Below are 23207 nucleotides of genomic sequence, written 5' to 3'. Positions count from 1 at the left end.
TAATATATTATAATATTGTTAGTGACAAATGTATTAGTTATACAACGCTTGTATTCAGTGAACGTATTAAGACAAGCTTTTTGCCACAGATACCTCTAAATGCTATACACCTTATTCGACAGTAGAGATAAGTAAATCCCTCTATTATTGACTCCAATGAAAATCGGAACGATCTGGTTTTTTTTTTGTTTTCGAAGGAATAGACATCGGCAACTGTTAACAGGAGCGCGACCTGGCCTACGAGAATATTAAACTAATGTTGGCGCATCGATAAAAGCATAGGACCATTTCACAAGACTTCACTAGATTTTATATCATCAAGTAGTGCTCAGACGTCGTTGGGTTTTTTAGTCGAATATTTATGAATCACATCTACTAAACCCTTTCGCTACCCATTTGCTTACAATATTCTCATATCTGGAGTACAATCGCGAAATCTTCGAGCATACTTGCAGTACATTTGTACTGGTTTGTCTTGTAGATAGTGCTCGTAGGCATCCAGGAAAGGATGCGATAATAGAGATAAAATCCTAGAATAGTGTTGATTTTTAAAGAATTAACGTTAACTGTTCGAGTTACTGAATGACTGGGGGTAAAAACATACCAATGTGAAAGGAAAAATTCTCACCGCGATCAGCCCATCAGATTAATCCCTATTTTCCGTGCTGTAAAATTGGCTTAGGATTCTACACCATGTCTCGATAAACTGCCCGTCTAGTTTTGTATAACTGCCCTATACGCAAATATAGACAAAGCACCTACATATGCGGTTATGCCAGGCGCCATTCAACCTACATTTCGCATGTGGTATGTAATCCTCTCTGCATGTAGACTTCATATACTCTGTACATAATGGCTTAAACATGAATATATGCGCGTTAGGAATATACGAAGTCCTACGCTGATGGAAGTCGAAAAGCCCAAAGCCCTTCCGTATACACAAGAAGCTGAAGTGAATATTCCGATGCTGGTTTCCGTCTTCAAATCGTAACTGAGTATGCTCAAGTTCTATATACCCGACCCTCTGTTAACATCGAGAAATGTCGTTGAGAAAAAAACATCAAGCTTGTTTCATTTTCTGGGTCACGAGTCGCGGATGTGAGCACGATACGACGCACGTGACTAGTTCTGAAGCTGCGTACATGTTGCGTATACTACGGCATTCGATGTCGTTCAAATGTCTTCGAGAGTTAGTCTAAAATAGAGAGGCAAGCCTGATAGAGTATTTTATATATCATCTAGAAACGCAATAGATGTCATAGTTGCTCGCCATGAATTTGATCTTGACAAAAATATCATCGGACAATTAAACGTACTTGAACTTGAAATTCAGATTATGAAGCAACAAATTATACAACAGAGAAAATCTACTGTGTCCTTATATATTATCTCAATAATAGCGTTTTTCTTTTATCGATAACAGCCGAATCAAACAATTCTGTGCAAGCAAACTTTGCAAAAGCTTGATGCAAAAGCATTATGAAAACTACTGCTCTTTAAGGGTAACAGTTAGCTGCTCTTAGCGATTAACTCTAGTTGACGGCCTTCCCATGTTGTGGATAGTTTTACCCCGGAAGCTTTGCCCAGCAGGCCAATGTTTGTAGTAAAACAAGGACGATCTACCGAGCACTAAACTCTGCGCCAACTGGACGTCATCTTTGCTACATTTATATTTGCTGCTTTAGAAAATTGTATTTGCCCTCCCCGATATTTCCCTGGTCAACTAATTCCGTTTTCCCTTTTTATGAGATGAAAAAACTTGTCATCACAACAAATATCATGGCTCACGTTCTTTTGGCGAAATGATTTTTCTCGGTATAGTTGCTCTGCATTCATCTCTTAGAGCGACAGTGTTCTAATCATACTTTTATCCTCCCGTGTTCACTGAATTTAAATAACAGCTTTGTTCACTGATTTTTCGATTAGTTTAAAATATAGCAAGATCTCAGGTCACCAGAGAGAAGTATAAAGTGTTCCCGTAGCAAGTTCGTGTTATTGAATGCTTGCAGCCAATGCGAAGCTAGGTTGTTCCCTTATCCATTATTTATTGAATAACGTCTCCGTTCCCAAAGCTGGGGTCTAATACTCGATTTAGCTTTGCTCATCTTCAATGTAACTCAAAAGCCATTATTTTTCCTATCGTTTTGGCTAGAATAAGAGTCTAATGTATACGCTATGATTTTAACGAACCAATACATTTTTATGGGGTCTTCTTGCAAAACTCCCGCAGTCAACTGTAGTAAGCCTGTTAGAAATGCACTATACGTCCTTATGCCGTGCCCAATGAAAAGACACGCTCGACTCGGCTGCCCGTGTGTTATCTTCATTGTTGGATGGCAGAGCTAGAATACGGGATGCACCATTCTTACATCAACCTTGTGTCCTGGCTGAACTTTTTAGCGTTTTATCCTGTTTTCCTTTCTAATCCGATAGTTGTATCCGCTATGCTGATTATAGATGTTTTTCATGTCTTGCACTCGTACACATTGGCTGTGCAATGACCCAAATTTCGAGGACTCTGCTATGCTAAATCTAAGGATAATACAAACGTTTGTACTTTCTCATTTCGAGTTAACATAATACGACAAAGTGGCGTATATTACTGAAAACTCTGAATCCCCGCCAAAGGTCTCAGGATTGGGTTATAATTAATATAATTCTATCCAGTTGCGAGTCTCTAGCCTCTCCGTTAGTCACTGGTTGTAAGTAAACATTTTATTGTTTTCTTTACGCTAGCCGATATACGTACTGGTAGAAGCCTTGAAAAAGGATTAGGTTGCACACAGAAGATACTGAATAAAAACAAAGGATAACTTGCAAGCATATCTGTCAGTGAGATATGACAGTTTCAATGTTAGCATATAAACAGACAATCGAATTCTACCTTTGATACTGCGTCAAGGTAGCAGTAAAGTGTTTCACCAATCGACCTAAATCATATGATTGCAAAGGCCCGTTAAAGCTAGACTATTTTGCGAGTCTCTATGTCAGTAATAAAATCAAGTTACCAGACCTTTGTGGGTTTATAGATTATAGACTTTAGGCTATATTTAATGCATATTACATTATGAGCATTTTCTTTAACATTAGCGTTCTTGCCAATCGACGTGCTGACCTATCTATCACAGCCGCTTAGAGACGCATCTTGTGGAGGATACGAAGAAATGTAGCTCCACAAAATTCTATAATCCAAGCCAAATGATTCTCTACATATACACATATACGAGTCAAAATAAAAGCTTACACATTCGACTCAACACAGTGACCATGGATGTTTTTGTCGGATGCAGTTTCACCTGACGCGCCTGAACATGAGGTAAAATAACCACTCTGATCTAGTGCACGTTGTTATTTCTAGCACACACGTTCAGAGCACACGAGATTGGAATCTATGTGATCAAGCTAGATTTATGCACAGGTTGCTTCACATTATCATGAGCTGAGTGGACAACTCCGCTCTGTTTCGCACCTAAATGTAACGACGGTGTAAGACATGTCAAGGCCATAAGCGTATATGCGATTAAAGGCGGTTATAAGCCCATCGAGAGTTACCTATTCGAACGGCCAACGCCTCGCCGTCGCTGGAAGTTATTCTGCCTTTGCCTACCGATCGATGTTAGTGCCGTCGATCAAGTTAGTAGCAACTGACATGTGTTGGCAAACAGCAAAATCCCTCCTTTATCTAAGAAAAAGTGTGCCTACACTGCCGCAAAAATTGAACATGTCCCAGATGCATGCAAATAAGTTAAACGTTTTATGCATACAGAAATTCTCCAAAAAATTGCGCCTACCTGAACACATTTTCGAATATTAGTCCATTACGCGACTCAGCTCTCGACGTGCTTCGTAACCAGCTTAAACAATGAGGAAGAATTTCTCAGGTGTACTTCAAGGGTGTCTGTATAGCTGCACACGATGTCGCAGGTTACACATCAATGGGGCCGTAGGGGATAGTTAGTGGAAACGCTGTATTGTTGAAAGCTGCTCAGTCCCCCCGGCCCCCATTACGTCCATCAATAACAGTGGTTCAGCCGATTTCGCTGTGCTGTGCCTGCATTTAACCGGAGGACAATACATAAATAAATCAGGGTTGTTATAGGTCGATGCCGTTCCCTATTACAAAATTGCTAGATAGATTCAATGCATAACTGGTCATACCTGATACGTCTTGCACTCGGTTGTTTATATAATGCTAGGTGCTATCAATTATTGAATATGATGAAACAAGGAAAGGTTTCAAAGACATCATTAATCTACGCGCGTTTATTTGACGATTGTCACCCGCAGCCTACGTGGTGCTAACGGTGCTCAGCCTTCTCTATCGGCTCACAGTAGCAGTTCTCCGTATGTGACACTCGGCACTTGATCTTTCTTGAGCAATTGCAGCTATTGTAACGATCATCACTATTACTATTAACAATGAACGACCTCCCGCTACGGTGCTCTCAAAAAATATTATACACTCGTTGAAGATCTAGCAAATGGTTATCGCGATTCGAGGACGAGCCTCGGCGCAGTCTCCAATTTCCACCAGATTACTTAAGAAAGAAAGTTAGAAACTATGACAGAACAGCGTACGATGATAGCTTCGCTTCTTCCATGACCATGTTTTCCCGCCTCACGACCGAAGGTCTCACGTTTGTCCCACCTTCATAAACATGTGTGTGCTTTTTCAAGGTTCGACACCCCGTCACGAGTCGCTTGGCATCGCACAATCATGTTGCAAGAAAGGCAAAAAAGCCCAAACGACCTTGGCCATTAATGAATATATCCTGTTTACTTTGAGGGACTTGCCCCCTCCCCACCAGTTCAGACCATCGTTATTCCCTTCCAGCAGCATACGCGTTGTAACGATCGATGAAATCGTTGGCGTAGGTATTGATGTTTTAGCACATTTCTACTGGCTGTGTATCTTCTCGTCGAATCACGCTTCCGACAGGTTTAGTGGTCAGACGACATTTCGAGGGCAACAGACCACTTCGGGGATCATCGTCTATTAAGACGGTTCACTCAGCGGAATATCACCTGCACGACAGCGTTACGAGATGGGGAAATACTGGGCCGTTAGTGTCACAGATACACGCGTATATATTATGGCATACTCATCAGTTGGACCATTGCGTCAGTGCGTGTGTCTCAGGCACCATACAAACATGTCATGTCCTCCCCCCAGGAGAGACAAAATAGAAAAGGGCGCCTCGTAATCGGCGCTGGCCAATAAAAGAACAGGAAACAGACTAGCAAGTAAAGACCGGTACGGAAATTCCATATTAGTATCCCTACTTCGCTTACGCTTCTAAGCCACGCAGTAGCCAACGATTTATAGATATAAAGACGCTTGTCGGTATGATACGATGTAGTTACTTGTGCGTAATAGCTTATGTTTAACTGCCGGAAAGCTAAGGCAGAATGAACTCGTGGCTGCCGGTTGCTAGTCACTAAATATTACTAGAACAAATCGTGCCTTAATGGCATATATACATAGCGCGAAAGATTTGTATCGTCAATATCACAATGCGGTATCGATCAAGCATTCCGTAATAAAATAAGAGAGTTATTGGTTGAAACTGAAGTTCGTTTTAGTGCACTTTTATTAAGAAAATTGTAGCGTCAACACTGAGTGGAAAACCCCTAATCATGATTTTGTTGACTTCGTCAAGCCGTTAGATTAAATGGGAATACTCCTGTACCATGAACACGTTCTCCAGCGAAGGAAGGCGCCTTTTCCAAAGCGAAACGTAGGAACTAAGACCCAAATCAGCCCGCCGTCATTGTCGTTATGGTTTAGTTGTTCTCTCCGGGAAACGACGTACCTATATTACAGTGTCTGTGTGTAATATTACGATTATCAGTGTTAAACGCACAAGTTTTATCTATTCTTCCCTCGAAGTCCTTGCGCAGTTTACCTCGTGGTTAGAACCATCTGTAGACGCAGATGCGCATATTATATGAACCTCACAAATGAGGACGGATAATCAGGATTATATATGTATATCGAGCGAAAGGGGAAGAGAGTAAAGAGGAGAACACAGCCTAAAAGTGAAGGGTGTTTCGGTTTTTCTTTAGCCTCTGCGAGCTCGATTTGCATATGATATCTATGCGACACACGTATACTTTGCCAATAAAGTATACATTTTATACCCATTAACAGGAAGTGTTTTGATTCACGCGCACTGATAAATTCACATTTTTGTTTTGAATCCGTTCTGACATAATTAGCATTTTGCTATAATCTGTTACCTAAGTTCTTCGACTTGCGTGGGTACAAAGTATTAGATGCGTCTGTATTTCTCAGGTTTTTGTTCGAACTCAACGGGATCACGTTCAGAACACAGACGTCAAGCCAAGTTTAAGCAGCTTATTGATCTGAGCTTATTGTAAAGGCCTGGAGTTGGTAAGCAATCGTCAATAGCAAGCAAAATACATCTGGCGTCATTCTAGATCAATGACTTGCTGATCGAAATAGAGACACGACTTACGTACATAGTAGCAAATGCGATGCTGTTCAAAGGAGTTGTTCCTCACTTGAAGACAGTGAGCGGAAGACCTAACAGCGCTTTGTGCCTCAGTAGCTGCCGTATAAGCAGTGGGTTGTTATTTATCCTACACAATTGGGATTGATTGGGTCGTATTTGTCAAATCTGACTTGCATTCATTCGAACTAGTATCAGTTGTCGCACCTAAACAGAACACACAAATCATTTAATAAAGTTTCCACTAGCCGTCCAGGAGATCATTTCTGATTACACGCAAACGACGACGAAGCAAAATTATCCAGGCCTATTGGATCTTTAAGACTGATATAGCACTAGTTACACATAACCTCCATGGTATCATTTACGATGTAATCATAATATTCGTTATGATATTGGTAAGCCACGAAGTTCTGTTCCTAGCACTGGAAAGAGGTCTGTGCTTCCTGCTTGTTCTTTTAACAGAACAAAAACAAGAAGCACATGCATCCACTGGAGTGGATCGTTTATTATGTTTAAATGTTTTCAGATTAACTAGGAACCATGAAAAAAGCGATTCCCAAAAATTTCCAGCTTGTTAAATCAGATTTGGTATACAACAAGGCTGGGTATACATTGTTGCAAACACAGAAGGCAAGACGCAAGGTCCCAGATGGAGCTGACGTGTCCTAAGTGGCTAATGCGCATCGTTTCGAGTTCGTCGCTGTTACAGGTTTGAATATACGATCACCAATGGTTCAAGTTCTAGGATTAGCAGAAGCTTACCATGCCGTCTCTCAGGTCCGTTAAAGAAACCTTAACGAAGTGCAGCGAGTTTCGTCCAGAATCGACTTTGTTGTGGGGAAGCAGGTCATTGACGTCATAGGAAAGAGTTGATTCCAAAAGCTAGCTGGCACAGTGAAAACGGTCGAAGAATATAGAAAACAAAGCAGAGAAAGCAGACACGTTTGATCCTTCGCGTTGCTACTTTGACTATTTCGATTGTTTTTCGGATTCGTCAGAATATTTATTTTCAACAGGGTTATGCAAACAGTTACTCGGGCCGCGCAAAACGGAAGCGGCGCACAAAGCACCGCATCCATGTCCTGGTCAGAGCATAAAGGGATCTTAATTGGGTCCAGGCTTCTATGAAGGCGTGTCTAATTTAAGGCTGCTTCAGGTCGAAGCACTACCTGGTGGCATTATTTTTTCCATTCGACGCAGATGACCACCTGGAACGCGTAGCACTATATAACGTACTTTCATACATGCAGGATATATCCATGTCTCGTTTTCGGTCTTCCTCGAACCGTAGCCATGATCGGCTGTGGCAGCGCCGGTAAAGCAATTCGTTATATAATGAACTGGGTGTGGTCGAAGCGCCTACTTATTTGTAGGCGTTAAGACGAAAAGTTACTGCAATTCGTCAGGCCATGTTTGTTTCAGACACAATCAACAGCGATGTTATTTATATCTTTCTTTGAACTAGACGAGCCATGCTGTACGCCTTTCATGGCCGAAAAAAGCATTTGTACCGAACTCAGCAAGCTTGACAAATTTGACCTATAACTAACAATATACTGATATTGATTCATGATGATGTATAGATACAAATTAAACCTGCTAATTAGTAGGCGAATGTTTGTTTTCCTGTTCATTGTTTTCTGTATTATACGAGTCGACAACAGGTACGTTTCAAAGAAGATGAACATCAATAGGGCTATGATTGAAATTTCGAAGATCACGTTTAGCATAATGATATAACTATAGTACAATGGACACATATGAGGCTTCTGAGAGTACTCTAAAAGTCACTCGCGCGGGGGGCAGAAGCCGAAGCACGAAAAACGAAGAAAGGCATGACATGCTCAAGAACACTTCGATGTATAAAGGTGAGCGAGTCGTATTGTGCTGAAAACAAGTTAAGTTTCCAGCAATTAAATGGGTCATCAGTGCAGTTAGTGCAAGTTGAGTAAAAACCGATTAAATATAAAGTGGGCCAGCGTATTATATTTCATCAAATTGATAAAAATTATCTCATCTTTAATCGGACTAGTTCCAGGCGTACGTATATTATTTTTACCGAAAATTCAATTGAAACAACTGCACGGGCACTGGTCGAAATAGACGAACGAAAATTAGCGTATCTTAGCAGTAGACACTTTTCTAGCTCTAGTTCATTACGTAAATCTGGGGCTGTTAATGGATGTCAGTACTTGACAAAATTTAATTTACGCTAAAACATAATTAATATCAGACCCAAAAATAATAATAATTATGAAATCTGCGAATATGGAAATTATATATTCGTTTTTTTTACCAAATAGCTTATAAATGTATGTATCTAAACTAGTAAAGCAGAATTAACAATTAGCAGAAGGCGTATTTTCGGTGTTGCAAGGTTAGACAAAGTTCGTTGGACTTAAAACTTGGCAGGGTACTAACTAAATAAAGATATATATTTTTATATATAATATTAAGAGGCATAACGTGGCATCTAGTAGACAATCCACAAGTTTTTGTCTAATCGAAACGTATTTCGAAAAGAAAATAGTGAATATAGCGGTAACAACAGGGCCAGTTTTCGGAGCTAACCAATATCAGGTCTTCGCAGATTAAATTCTGTTAACAGGCGGATGTCACCTACAAAATAAGAAAGATATCGCGGAAGAGGTTATCCAAATGTAGAAATCTGCGAGTAGGACAGCTGTTTGCATCGAGCTTCGGAAGCAACGTCGCTTATTTCCCTTACAAATTTAACTACGAAGAAAAAATCTTTTCGGTTTGAGAGCTGATATTACGCTTTCGAATTGACATCTATTAGTTAATCCATGTAGGACACGGGCCTTTGCGTATGCAATATCGGGCTGCACGGTGTGACGAAGTAGGATCTATGCGGAGTCCTTTTAGCTGAAAGATGCATTTACAATATAAGCAAAGCCCACGATGGCTGTTCGGACTCGTGTCGACCTATAGCGCTTTGTTTAGTTTCGGCATGAGCGTCTTTGCTTGCCATTTGTAGAGTGAGTGAAGCAGGGATGCGATTCGGAAACAAGGGGAAGAGACTAGAAATCGATAAAAAAAAGGCAGCCGTCAATGACCGCAGAGTGCTGTCATCTGCTTATTGCCAAAGCAGAAGACGTCTGGATCTTTAGCGCTGTCATGATTTTCCGATTGACTTATATATATATATATATATATATATATATATATATATATATATGTATATATATATATATAGGGCGTTTCACATTTATTGTATAATATAAATGTACAAATCGTCTGATCCTTTTGTATGCGTCAGGTCGTCAACAGCTTCTATAAAATGTCTTTCATAGTCTGCGTCTAAGGTGAACACAGATTTCTATTGTTTAGCTATCATTTTGCTCGCCATTTCTTTAGGAAGCTAAAGGAAGTTAGTCTCTGAGCTTTACTCGAGTCTAAAAAACTTGTTTTCGATTACTAGATGAAATATATTAGGCGTAACTTGTTTAGAATAGACGTGGTAGCGTTTCCCATTTTCTTCATCGGCATCTGCGAATAAAGTAAGTTTTCTTTTACTAAGTTCGAATTGAATTATGTAATTTCAACTGCCTTTATATTCGTATTTTCTCCGATACGGAATGTATAACCCGATCGGACTGTTTGCCTCTGCGAACATGTGGGGTGCAAAGCTGAAGAGACCAGAAAAATATTGAACAATAAACTTCACAAAAATGATGATTTTTTGTTGATGTAAAGCGTGGTACCAACTAAAAACAGCCTATTCATAAAAAATAGAATCAATAGATACAGGATGACCTACCATCTCGTATCGAAAATGCTGCCGAATAAAGTCGACTAGTGAATAAAGTAAGTTAATTTCTACTTACAAGGTAGCAAACTTATTAGAAATAGACAGGCTGTAAAATATTTCCGTCATCCATAGAATCCGGTCAATCAAGCGATGGGATCGAAAGGCGCGTGTACGAGAACGAAATGTTTGTTTAATTAGTATACAAAACGACATGCGGCTATGCCATCCGCTATAATCTCTTCATGTGAGTAATAACGCCCCTGACAGATAGGGGGCATGATGAGACAAGGAATCCTACTGCAAGTTATAATTACGAACGAAATGAGTTGTATAATGAAAATGGAGACTGTTCCTCTTGACGGGATCTATTCAAGCTACCGCTGCGCTTGAAGCGTTGGGACTGCAAGTCCACTGATGCCGCGTGCGTACCAAACGCTAATATCCTATCTTCATCAGTAGATCTTCTCGTTTTTTGTCATTTATTTGTATTATTTTATATCAAAATTAGATATTTGCAATATAGACAACTGGCTGACGAATGTCAAATCAGCCCAAGATAATGAACTTTCCATTTCAGACGACTTGAACTTGATAAACACCAGTACTCCTCTGAGCAGAACCATCAATAGGGCCGAAAATCATCCCACTTTTAGTCTGCTTCAAGTTGAATGAGCTATTACAGGCTTCATATTCTGCGTCGCCAACAGCTGCCATTCATTATGTACTATACATTTCTAACGTATATTCGTTTGGCCGTTTGCGGCTTGACTAACGACGATATATCGTAGCCATGATTTCCTTTACCTTTGCACAAGACCCAGTCGAGTCACAGACCATATTGAAAGAAGTACAAAAGTGAACACTTTTGCTGCGCGTCTATTCAGAAAGCGTATAACAGTTGAAAGTTTATTTCGTGTACTCCACTCATTTTTTTGAAAAGGTAACTATTCCGCAGTTTTAGAGGGCTCGGGACTTATACGTCGTTAATGAGCAAGCGGAACAGACATGAGACACCTGGGCTGAAGCCCGCCCAAGTTCTACCCTGAAATTGCTGCTCTTTAAACAAGTAATAAGTGAATTATAAATACTCTTTAGCCAGCGACTCGTATCAAGTTAAATTGGAAAGGGCCTTTATTAACGCAGGGAATATATTGCTATGAAATATGTATCATATATTAAACATTCCGTCGAGCTAGCTTGACGCAACTGCAGAAACGAAAAACTTCGATACTCGTTATGTATCAATGCAGTGTTACGCAGCTACTTATTCGACACCGATATTGAATAAATGTTACATGTACGCAGTTGTTGGAGCTGCTTAAATATTCCATTAATTTTCTAGCGCGTATGTGGTCTTGTATGGTTGGTGAACAGCGGACGAGCCTTTCTTTGGCCAGCCGCCGCAACCATTCGTAAAAACTTACGTCGCTAATGTGTTTCGTGAATATCTAAGCTTTACGAGACATTATTGTTACCGTCATTGGGGATTCATGGTCTGAACATCTGCTTACCGATCCCCGCGCAAGGTATCGCGACTCCTGGATTCTTCTATTCAGCTTGTGTATCTTATACACCTATATTCTATTAAATGTTATAGTATACACAGTGTACGTATGGGCTCGTTATAACAATGGGCTTTTTGCGTCCATTTGTTTGCTGTCGTCAGTTTCGGTTAGCTCTAGACAAATACTAATACTACCGTCACAGTGGCCATTGCAGCGTATTGTTCGTTATAACGTTACCCTGACCGGATCAATTGATTATGGCTTGCCTCAGCAAGAATCTGTTTAGATGTAATGGCGACTCGTGCTTAGCAGACAAACAAACGAACGAATGTAATAGCTACCTGAATGGAGATAATATTCTCGATAACTTAAAGTTGGTCTTAGTTGAAGAAGTGTCGTTTTTGACTTTAGTGCGAGTGACCCCTGTAAATTATGGCAAGCCGAAACCTTGGACCTGGTTATTTGATGATGCTCATTTTTACCTAAAACAATCGTTAACTTTAATTGATGGCCACGGCTTCGTTCATGCATCCACTTGCCAACAATGGCAATGGAAGCATGTGAGGTGGCATGGAAAAGATCCATTTTACCATTCTTGTTTATTATAGCCTACTGTATATTTTCATATGGGCAAGGTTTGAATATGTTTAGTGTCAACAATCTAGAAAACAACCCTCAAAAAACTTCAACTACTTTTGATCAGACGAGAATGCATCTTTGCAAAAACCGGTCTTTACTTAAAACACTTTTAACTCAGAAGGCACTGAATTGAGCGAATTTGTTTCACGTAACCGCACTGGTTATTTCGACGGCGCTCGGTGGCCAATATTCAGCCATTCAAACGCTTATACTGTTTCTAAGGCTGTCCATCAATCCGTTCAAAGTAACGTTTGGAACGGTCGACAGATGACGCCCCCGAAACAAGAAAATGAAGACCGAATCCTTGCGAACGTAAAGTTTTTGGTGATAATAGTAGGCCCTGTAGGATAAAAGGATCATCAGTCGGTCCGAAAAACAGGATGTCAGGGAGGTGTCGGCCTAAGGCAGATTCAGATCCTAAGCAAGGGGCCGAACTAGTGTTTACTGATTTCCATAGAAAATCTTTGAGTGATGAATTATGATCATGATTAAATCTGTTGGGAGACACGGTATTCAAGTGAACATTTTCGTCCGCTACCGTTTTTCGGAAGACTCGTGCATTACATACAGAGTTGTTTTTGTTTAATTTTTTCTTTGTCTACTGCTGGTCCTAAATGTCGGCCAATAGCTGCTTACGTCTCTGAGCACTTAATACTGATGTTTCTTATGGAAATCGCGGCTTTAGCTAGGCCTTAAAAAGACTGCAGTTATACTGAACATTTTATACTTTATTTTACTATTAATTAAATATTTAGGGTGTCTAAAGGAAACCATCGATAAACAAACGTATTTAGGCACTGGACTGAGAGCGGGCGTAGGCAGCAGTCGAACATTTTCTACAAACAATAACTATTTAAGATGAATAGCTTCCATACTTATTCGAATCTATGACTTGTTATTGCGCGAGACGAAAATCATGCTATCAGCTTAACGCTTATCAAAGTAAAAAGACTACGTTAAAATTTAGCTCCCATCCTATAGAAATACATCAAAACAAAACTGACGCATTGTGCCTTAATTAATTCGAACCTAATTAAAAAATGTAATTTTCTTTTTGATAATTGGCTACTTCTATTTAGCCTACCTTACGATATAAGGTTCTTTTTGTGTACTTATTTGTATCTAAAGAAATAACTGCGCCTTGCTGGTAAAGCGTATTCCTAACTAACACAATCAGATGCCTATTTATCAAGGTCTTAAAAACAAGCGATCATAGCAAAATATACGTATTACTTAAGAATGACCAGCCTTATTCAGCAAGTTACAACAATAGATACTGTCGATCTTTGAAGCTGCTTGTATGGCGAGCTTAGCAAACGCATTGCTAACTATACTCGTTTCGTATTAGAAGTTAGACCTAATTAGATTCGTTGACACTTGGAAGTAACTTGTAGTCTTACATTGAACTTCAACTGCAGCTATAGCAGACGTTGCAACCAGCATGAATGGTAATATATAAAACTTGAAAATAAACTCTGTTTGAGAATTCATTCACATTAGAGCATGTCATACACGACGATGTCTCGGAAATACCACTTTTAATGTAAGAAAACCGATAAAGACCGGGATGGATCGTAGAGCTACGTCTGACAAGGTATGACATTCGTCACAAACGTAAAGTTAAACCCGTTGAATGAAAAATATTCCACAGATTCCACAAATCTTGAAGCAAACATCAGAAACAATTCTGAACTAAAGCACATACAGGTGGCGGCCCGTTTCGAGCAGCACTCGTCATTGTTAATGTCACCATTGCAGTCTGAGGTGTTTACTGCCGTACTATAGGCACAGGTTCGAAATTCACTTAAAGTTCAATATGTCGCCCGTAGACGAATACGATACTAGTGACCATTACACAAATGGCGTACTGATTTGGTTAACTTGGGTACTAGTAAGATCGCTTGCGAGTTGCTCGGGTTCTGTGAATCTGAACGTTAATTTTGGGCTATAGTTGGGTTTAGCGTCTTCAAATTTAGATGCAGTTCTGAATCTCTAAGTCAGCAGAATCGTCTACAATTGTAGGGCGAGTTAGAAATCAGTGAGAAAACGTTCGAGCTTCGGTTTATTTCTCAACTCGTCATTGTTAAAAACATGATTTTCTCAAGAATAGTATTTTCCGCTCGGTTCTAGCCGACGATTCAGGAAATTCAAACACTAACGCAACCGTCGTCTTTACAACTTTAAAATTCTATAAATGACTAATACTCTTACTCAGCAAGGCTACGCCTACTAAGTTCCAGCCTGAGTTGATCTCGTCCATGCATGTATGTCAACCTTGCACAGATCAGAAAGCAACAAACAGACACATAAGGTGGATCCATCTAATATATTTAGCTATAGTCAGATTGATGCTATATTTGACTCTATGTATACGCTATATATGCTAAACGTAATCTGGTATTTCAAGCAATCAGTGACTTTACGTTGTTCAGTTTGTTCGAGATCTGGTGCACTAGCTTAGCGAAGCTAGTTTAGAGGCATCAGAGCTGCGTCACTCAATGAAATGCCTACAGATCAAAGATGTAAATGATTTATCTTTCCTTTATTTTCTTCTAGCCAACTATATTGGTGGTACTTTTATGTGACACCTGTTGATCTTACTATATCGTATCCCATATCTAGATCACAGCGTAACGAGAGCGTTCCGATGTAACCTGAAGTATGAGCTTCAGATGATGTCTGACCTCTCGACCATTCGAATTTGAGCTTCCCAAGTGAAGGCACCAAGGCCCAATCCTTACTCGACGAACGAGTAGAGGTCTAAAATTCGTGTGAACTAATTCGCCCATTTAACGACCACGAAGTATTCACTTATGCCTATAAAACGCTTTATAAAGTGGTTGGTAACATTTTTTAGTTTCTTTAAAACCTGCCCAACATGACTACGAATAAGCGAATTCCATCACCCCTTAACGCTCTCTATCTATATCTCTCGCCTTATTCAATTAGTTCAATGAAAGAAAGAAAGAAAGAAAGAAAAGACAGTACCTACTGCTAGATCGGAAAAGTTGCTTTGATGCAAGTGGCTATAAGATAAATGGATTGACTATCTAAGCGGACAGGTAGCGTATCTCTATGGCAGTGGGTGGCTAGTTAGTCGAGGCTTGCTTTGGCGGTACCTCCTTGAATTGCTGTTGTTATTGGTCCCTTTTGCCGAATTCAGTCCACCTCGTCGCTCAGCTCATCCCGACACTGGTAGCGCCTCTGGCAATCATCGATCGAAGTTTAAGTTGCCGGCAGGAGCAAATGTGTGTACGATCAGCTATCGGACCAACCGAAAAAGTTCCGCGAGTTGGTCGATTGCTAGCCATGAAGATACTTTAGTCTCGTGAAAACATAGCCAACAGCAAAAACATTCGTCAGGCGACAGAACAGGAAAAGAGACTGCTATTGCCACTTCTGCGAGTCTTCCTACCTCTGTTACTTCAGCGGCTGCTAGCGAAGTCGAAATAGACCACCCCTGCAGGAGAAAAATGAGGGCGGTCATCACACTGAACGCTGGGACGGCGCTGTCTGCTTGCGCTACCAAAGGTCGTTATTACTGACATCGATGCAAACAATGGCGATGACCCCTGAAGGAGTGGGAACTTCAACAGGGTTTCGAGTAGTGCTGATACGCCGCTCACCGGTGCGAAGATCGAACCGAATCATCGCTGACGAACAACAAGATTAAGACTCTCTAAAGTGAAGTATGTGGCTTAAATTGATTGTAAAAGCCCTCTAGTGTTGGCTCTGTCTCTCTGTCTGCTCGAGTTCTGCAATAATCAGCGGACAAACTGACTAGAGAGAGAAAAATGCATTCCGATCTCAAACGGCCCAGGGGTTTTCGTTTTCGTTTACCGCAAGAATCATGACGGCCTAATAGAATTCCGGTAGCGCATGCACGAGGCTTGGACTCGTACCAGACACACTGTCTCTGATCACGAAAATGAGGAGCAGAACTAGAACGGCTCAAAGAGTGGAATACAACATGATAAAAAAAGATCGTTTTTAAGAGGTTATGGCGAATTTGTCGTTAAACATCAGACCGAAAAAATCAACCCAACTAAACAGAAATCATGCGATCATCAATACAGTCCTAGCAATGTAGTTTAGAATGCCTTATTTACAAGGATTCATAATTACCTGTCACCAAACAGACCTAATATCATGCTGGAATTGGTAACCTAACAAACCTATACTATTTTTAAGGAATTGGCGATAATTTACGGCAAAGTTAATCACCATCACTAAGAAAATGTTTTTGAAAATCTGTAACCATGGTAACTGCAATAATTAAACTATTCCAATTCTGCTGTTATTATAGCTATAACTCTTTTCGCCATATTTGCCCATAAATATATGTAGTGCTTAACGAAGATAATTATCACGTCGTCTCACGTTCTAATACGTGCGTCTTCGGTCAAAAACGATAGTTGTATTAGTATGAAGTCCCTTGAAAATCTCGTCTGTGGTTTCGTGTGTTTGGCGCCTTTAGCAGCTTGTCGTTATGGCTAGACCCGGTGATTGTACAGAGAGTAAAAGACTTTATACTGTTTCGAAAGAATTGTGCGACCTGACGATTTTGCCGGTCACTGGCCTTTTATCGCAATACGAATTCTCACATCTTTTCATAGGACCAACTTTTTTTCAGTCAGAGACGACTATCGCAAATAAGATTAAGTTCGCCTTAAAGTTAACCTGTACCAGGTGGTAAGCCATACTTACTAATTTTTTTATAGAAATGTCAAGTGTAGATAGTTTAAATTCTAATTCGATCAGGCGGAGCCATGACGAAAGAGACCTGATAGAACTTGACCGGCCTAACACGTTATGCAGTTCGCAGTTTATGCCATCGCCTACGCAGAGTACAGGAGCCCAATAAATAACCTGATGAGTAGTGTGTTTATACTAGGTGTAAGTTATAGTGTAATATGTATCATACTCCCTCAAGTTCAGTCGACGAACCGTCTGGCTTGCTGGCCGACTTAAGAGGGCTGTAATGCAGTCACTGGTAGGTTCTAACTAAGTCTACGAACCCCAGATCGATTAATTTAGAAACAACGTACGACCTTAGCTTTAGCCCGACTGGATACATTATTGGTATATTATAGTATATATAATTTAGTATGCTACATAGTTGCAAATGTATGTATTCCAAGTGTTTCGTTGTTACGTGACAAAAATGAATAAACGAGCTTGAGTCAAGCTCAAAGTCATCAGATGGCTTGATGGCGGACAGCTTAATAAATAGCATGAAGTTACGAACATATCCTTATTTCGTCTCTGGACCTGTGGAAAATATTGATCATCCTTTACCTTCTAACGATTTAGCTTTTACTATTGTTTTTGTATAGACTAGTTTAAAACAATTGCTCTTCTATACTCACCTACCTGGTATACGTAATTTTTACTAATATACAAGTGTAACTCGGACATTTTGCAAAAGTTGGTGCTACGTCTTATTTCTGTCAGCGAGGAGACCTGTTAGTAGAAAAATGAGAGCCTACTCTAACTTATTTGGATAACTTAATTTGGTAAAGTAGCACCCGAGGCCCCAGTTCGATGACGATGCTACGTAGTGCGCTAGGGCCCGATCCTCTGTTCTCGAACAAACTGAGCGTATATTGAGACGCGTGCAAATCCTAATTTGCCGAGCGTCGTTGTTTATTTTTAAAAAAAATCGGCGTGTTTGTAGTGAAAGGAGGCCAAATATTCTTTTTGCGGAATGCCTCGTTCGTGTGTACGGAGTAATGGAATCTCAGAAATCATTATCAAGCATCGTATCGATGCGTCAAATATCTGCTGCAGCTTCGTTTCAATGGCATTGAGACGTGTTGGCGAGCTGGCTATGCTTCTGTTTATACCATCGGTTGACTGTGACACAGAAGACCTTTGTCGATAGTATTTTTGATAGTTGCCCTTAAATGTAATGTTCACTTCGTTTTTATTCAGTACGTAGCTTTCCCTGTGAGAGTTTTTCTTTTTTTTTGTCTAGTTCTTATTAATCGTTAGTAAGCAATTTTAATTGTTTTCCTCCTTGTACCTTCGGTGGCACCTCGGTTTAATTCTCGAAGGCCATTAGTATGCATACTGACTCTAACGATATCGCCACATGAATAGGTACGGAACGGACAAACCGTCATTGAAGCACTTCATGATTACATCCCTTGAGTAAGTGCGTCTGCACAGTCGCGTCCCTCTGCACTTTTCTCTAATAATAGTGTTTACAACGAACAAGCGATTCTGTAGCAGCTATATTGGCAGTGTCCAGTTATAATAGCCGCAGGGGGGATACTGTTTTTTTCATATGCAAGCCAACTCGATTTGTTGTAGTATAAAAGTCACAATGTAAGTGAAGCTGAAGCCGTCCGGCTTATCGCGTGCGGGCAGAATACGCGAACAGGGTAGAAGTGCACTAGGCAGAATCGTCATCAGAACAGACTGCCACTGATTGAACAAGTCTGTTAGGATAAGTACTGCTGTGATTAAAACTGAATAAAATCGTTTAGATGAACTATTTTTACGCCTATTAGTCAAAACGTATTACTGTCAGACACACGATAGTCAGCTGAGCGAGAGGACTGAATATAATTCAGACCCCCACAACAGTCAAATTCAAACAGCTCAGAACTGTTGAAAGAGGTCCTGAAGTTTTTAAAAGCTAAAGCTTGGCTGAAAGCGGTCTGTAGATCGTGACGCGCGCTGCGCATTAAGACTATATAATAGCTACAGATTTTCCTAAAGCGACTTATTGTTATTTGCATGCAAATCAAATTTCAACACATCTTGAATCGATGAGACATAGAGGAAGGCTGTTTTCAACAAGAATACTACATGTAGCAACGCACTCATGGCTTTATCAACACAAAAACTACTGCGAAAATCTCAAGACCGACATTATTGATCTTCATGATTGTTCTATGGAAATTTTTTTTGTTTTCGTAAAATCTCTTTTTAAAACATTCAGCACATATAAGCCTAATCTGGCTCAGAGGTCCCTAAGAGTATCAACGTGTTGATTCATTTCGATATATTTTGTAGTTCGTATGTTGTGTCTAGTGGCTTCGGAATGGTTTCCGTTGGCTTCGTATTAAAGCCAAAACGTAGAAAACGACACAGAAAAAATACATATACACATTGAGAAACACACATATAAGGGATCGGAGCAATAATGTGAATTACATGGGGGTGCGTGTATCGGGTCAGATTATTCCCAAATAACATTACCTAATTGGCAGCGTCGACTGAAATGACGAATCTTGCACCATATGCGGACATTTATCAACGGTTACGCGAACATATTAGGGTTCTAGCGTTGTCATCCATTGTTTTCCACTTGTTCCCTTTGCATCTACACAATAGTTACCTTCTTGTAGACCTACTTTTTCTTCGACTACATAAATTGGCTAATTTTTTCAGCAGTATTTTTCCGAGCTTAATTGAAGTTTTCGTCGAGATTATGCCAAGTTCGTGAAGGAATCAGTTTCGCTTCGGAAAAATGTGCTGGTTTAAGTTAAACGCATCGGCAATATTGTTAAATTTGAATTACTAGATGCTCGTTCGGTTTTTCAGAGTTGCACACGTTTGCTTCCTAAAATACTTTAGAACTGTAGCTAAATAAAAAGGTCTGTTTTGCGTTATAATCGCAAAATATGTTGCATTTTCAATTTCTTCGAAAAATCCAAGACGAATCTTCCAGCCAATGTGCAAACTGCTCGGAGGTGGCCAAGTGAAATCACTGCAGCCCATGGCAATAGTTGTATATTTTCCGTGCGTCGAATCGAGACCTTTTGCCAGTGATGTTGTTTGCATCTGCGCTGAGCTCTGAAGGACCCAAAGTTCTGGTTCGTTCCAACCGAATTTTAGCCATCAATGAACGTGTCAATTAGTCAATACTTCTCATTAACGGTCACCCTGAGAACATTCAGAAGTGACTGCTTGAGTCGTTTGTCTTTGACCAGAAAATGGTCATACTGGTCTGTACGTTATACTTGGTATATTCTATATGAAATATTTGTGGACGGTGATACTTTACTATACGGCCAGTCGTAAATGCAACGCGTTACTTTTCAACGTCAAAGCGTCCCCTCGTGTGTGTCTGCTAGTACCTAGACTAAAATAGTTGTTTGGCCTTTCCCAATGCGCGAGGAACTCGTCATCCGAAGAAGTTTGTGGACGACGAACGTTCCTACATTGGCCGCTCTGATGTGGCCTGGAGCCAGCAGTAAACAATTTGTTACACCTATCTTTCTGTCTAGATACAGATTATTCATGCTGTTAATTATACATCTGTGACAGTTACAGCGCTCTATTTATGACACAAATGTGTTAATTCATTGACCAGAACTAAAGTGCCTTTTACAAAAACTTAAGTTATCTCACGTGCCATCAACAGCAATGAATCCGTTTCCGATCACTCCGTAAAGCCCAACGCGCCATTTTCGTGGTAGAAATATGTTACTTTTGTTTTTGTCATTCGTCATACATATATATTATGTAATGTTGATTTTTATTACTAATAGTAGTGGACGTTTCATCTTCTTTGAGGCTTCAGCGATGGTCCAAATGGACAGTAATCTATATAAATGTTTGTTGGCCTTATGCGGCCTATGTGCGCCTCACTACGGCCGCTGATGTTGTTACTGTCGCTATCAGCTCGATGAATGAAGTCGCTTCTGTTCGCCCTTCCCGCATGGGACGTTCGGGATCGACAACGAGCTAATCATGAAGTAACATGACGAACCGCTGTAACGTTACGACGCTCGAAGTAGCTGATGAAGTGCAGAGACGGAGTAGTGAATGTCGTGGGCGATGAGTCAGCATCGACGTCGTTCGATTTTTCTGTCAAACTTGTTGTCGGCCACGTGGTTTCTCTCGTGTCCGCTGTTTGTAAGCGGATAGCATAAACGATGACGATATCTAGCTCAAACGAACACACACGTAAGCGAGACGTCGCCGCAGATAGAAAATTGGATAGAAAAACATACGCGCAGGACTTAAGAAAGTGTAGAATTTGTCGCTGTTGGGACGGTCGGGGGCCTTCGCTGTGTCGAATGCCTCCGACGCGGAGAAGGAAACCTGTGGCGGCAATAATGCAGTTTTTCTTCGAGGTGATGCTGTCGTAATTCATAATTACCTGGGTGGGTCTTCAGCTGACATTGATGTAACACCGTTAGAATGTGGATAGTAAATGCTAATAAATTAAGGAATCAAGATGAGTAAAGTATGGCGGATGATACAATATTGTTAAATTGTTGTGTGCTATATAACTGTATACACCCCGCAAATAGACTTGCGACCGTGGATATGTTTCTTCCTTATTCATCTAATACTGCCATATCGAATATAGACATATGAGTCGTTGGCTGGGCAAGTCGCACGTGGCAAATGAGGCTACGAAGCGTAGAAGAAGATTACACAGTAGCGTTTAGTAAAAAAAAATTCTGGATGGAAAATTAAAATGGGTGAAAACATTATGGAAACCGTTCCCTGTTAGCTCAAAAAGATTGTAGACTCTAACGATCATAACAAAACTGTAATGTTTTCATTATTTGAACATTTGTATAGAATAAAATATACCTTGTTAGACATTATCGTCAAGCATATCTCTGTGTTTGTCTGTTACAATTTGCTTACGACATAGCGCTATCAGGAACACTATAAATAGAAAAAAAGATTACGAGTCACTGCAAATGTTTATTGGTCACATAATCCTTATTTATCAAGTGCGTAATCTTTTCAACGCTTAACCTTACCTATAATTCAATATATATTAATTTAATATTTTCTACTTTTACTATTTTTCAGATCATCCGAAGAAGCGGCGTTTTCTCCAGCTCCTCTTGATCCAGGTGGGTAAAACTGAACATATTTTAAAAGGATTTTTTTAACAGAGATTTTTACCTATGCTCAGCTTTCAAAATCCCATTGTGATGCTAAAGCTGTGTAGCTGATTGCCTTTTAGCATATATATATATATATATATATATATATATATATATATAGAGAGAGAGAGAGAGAGAGAGAGAGAGAAGGGTAGCTCATCTAACGCTAAATATCTGTACTTGTTCATATGATCTGACTACGTGTAAAATATCACTTTCGAACTACATTGATGAATCGAACTCAATTATACCTTTGTGGCTTTGCAATAAATTTGACGTTTCTTCGTAAAACATACATTAATAGGAATAAAAAAAATTGTTTTCTATATGAAAAACCTTGATCTAGCAGTGTCCGCAGATGGATGAAAACGATTTTCCACAGGCCAATAAAATGGAACGGCCATAACCTCGGTTATATTAAATTGCCACCTTGTTAGGCGCTTCGCAGATTGCAGGTCTTTCAGATGCTGCGGAGAGTTATGAGGTTTACGTAAATATCATCGAAAACATTGTAACAAAGCTTTTGAAAAGACGAGGTTCTTTAGGTGACGTTCCGAAAATCCGCCAAAGGCGGATTGATATGATCGTAAAAGGTGTTTTATAAAGATGTTGACCTCCTCTATATAGTGGACTGCACGCAACATATCACCACAGCTCGATAAGTATAACTAGTCTCTCATCCCCTATGACCTATTTGTGTTTGCGGATGTATTTTTTCCAGTCGCATATCTGCACAATTCTGTATATTGGTATCAGTTATTCGTCCTCCGGTACGCTGATTACTAAGCTGTAATATAATAATGTTTTTCGTTCAGTATTGCCCTAGTCCAATACGCACGATGCAAATTATTCAGTATAAAGTAAAATACGTCATTGGGTTTACGAATTATCTGTGTAAAGAAATGTATGTTTGACCGGACTGGTATTTTGCCTTAAATGCAGATCACCT

The 23207-nt window shown here is 40.0% G+C and overlaps 1 protein-coding gene across 9 annotated transcripts in view; it reads left to right on the top strand.

Annotated features, from left to right (window-relative positions):
• LOC111246622 (mannan-binding lectin serine protease 1-like) overlaps positions 1–23207 on the top strand; it is an 87198-nt gene that overhangs the window by 37092 nt on the left and 26899 nt on the right. For all 9 annotated transcript variants that reach the window (XM_086984380.1, XM_086984377.1, XM_086984379.1 and 6 more), the window contains one exon: positions 22182–22225. In XM_086984380.1, coding sequence (XP_086840506.1) covers positions 22182–22225 — 44 coding nt within the window. The remainder of the gene's footprint in view (positions 1–22181; positions 22226–23207) is intronic.

The sequence above is a fragment of the Varroa destructor genome, unplaced genomic scaffold, assembly GCF_002443255.2.
Source record: "Varroa destructor unplaced genomic scaffold, Vdes_3.0 BEIS01000003.1, whole genome shotgun sequence".
In the NCBI taxonomy this organism is placed as follows: Eukaryota; Metazoa; Arthropoda; class Arachnida; order Mesostigmata; family Varroidae; genus Varroa; species Varroa destructor.
The sequence above is the reverse complement of the archived record's forward strand: the minus strand, read 5'-3'. Positions and strand labels throughout refer to the sequence as shown.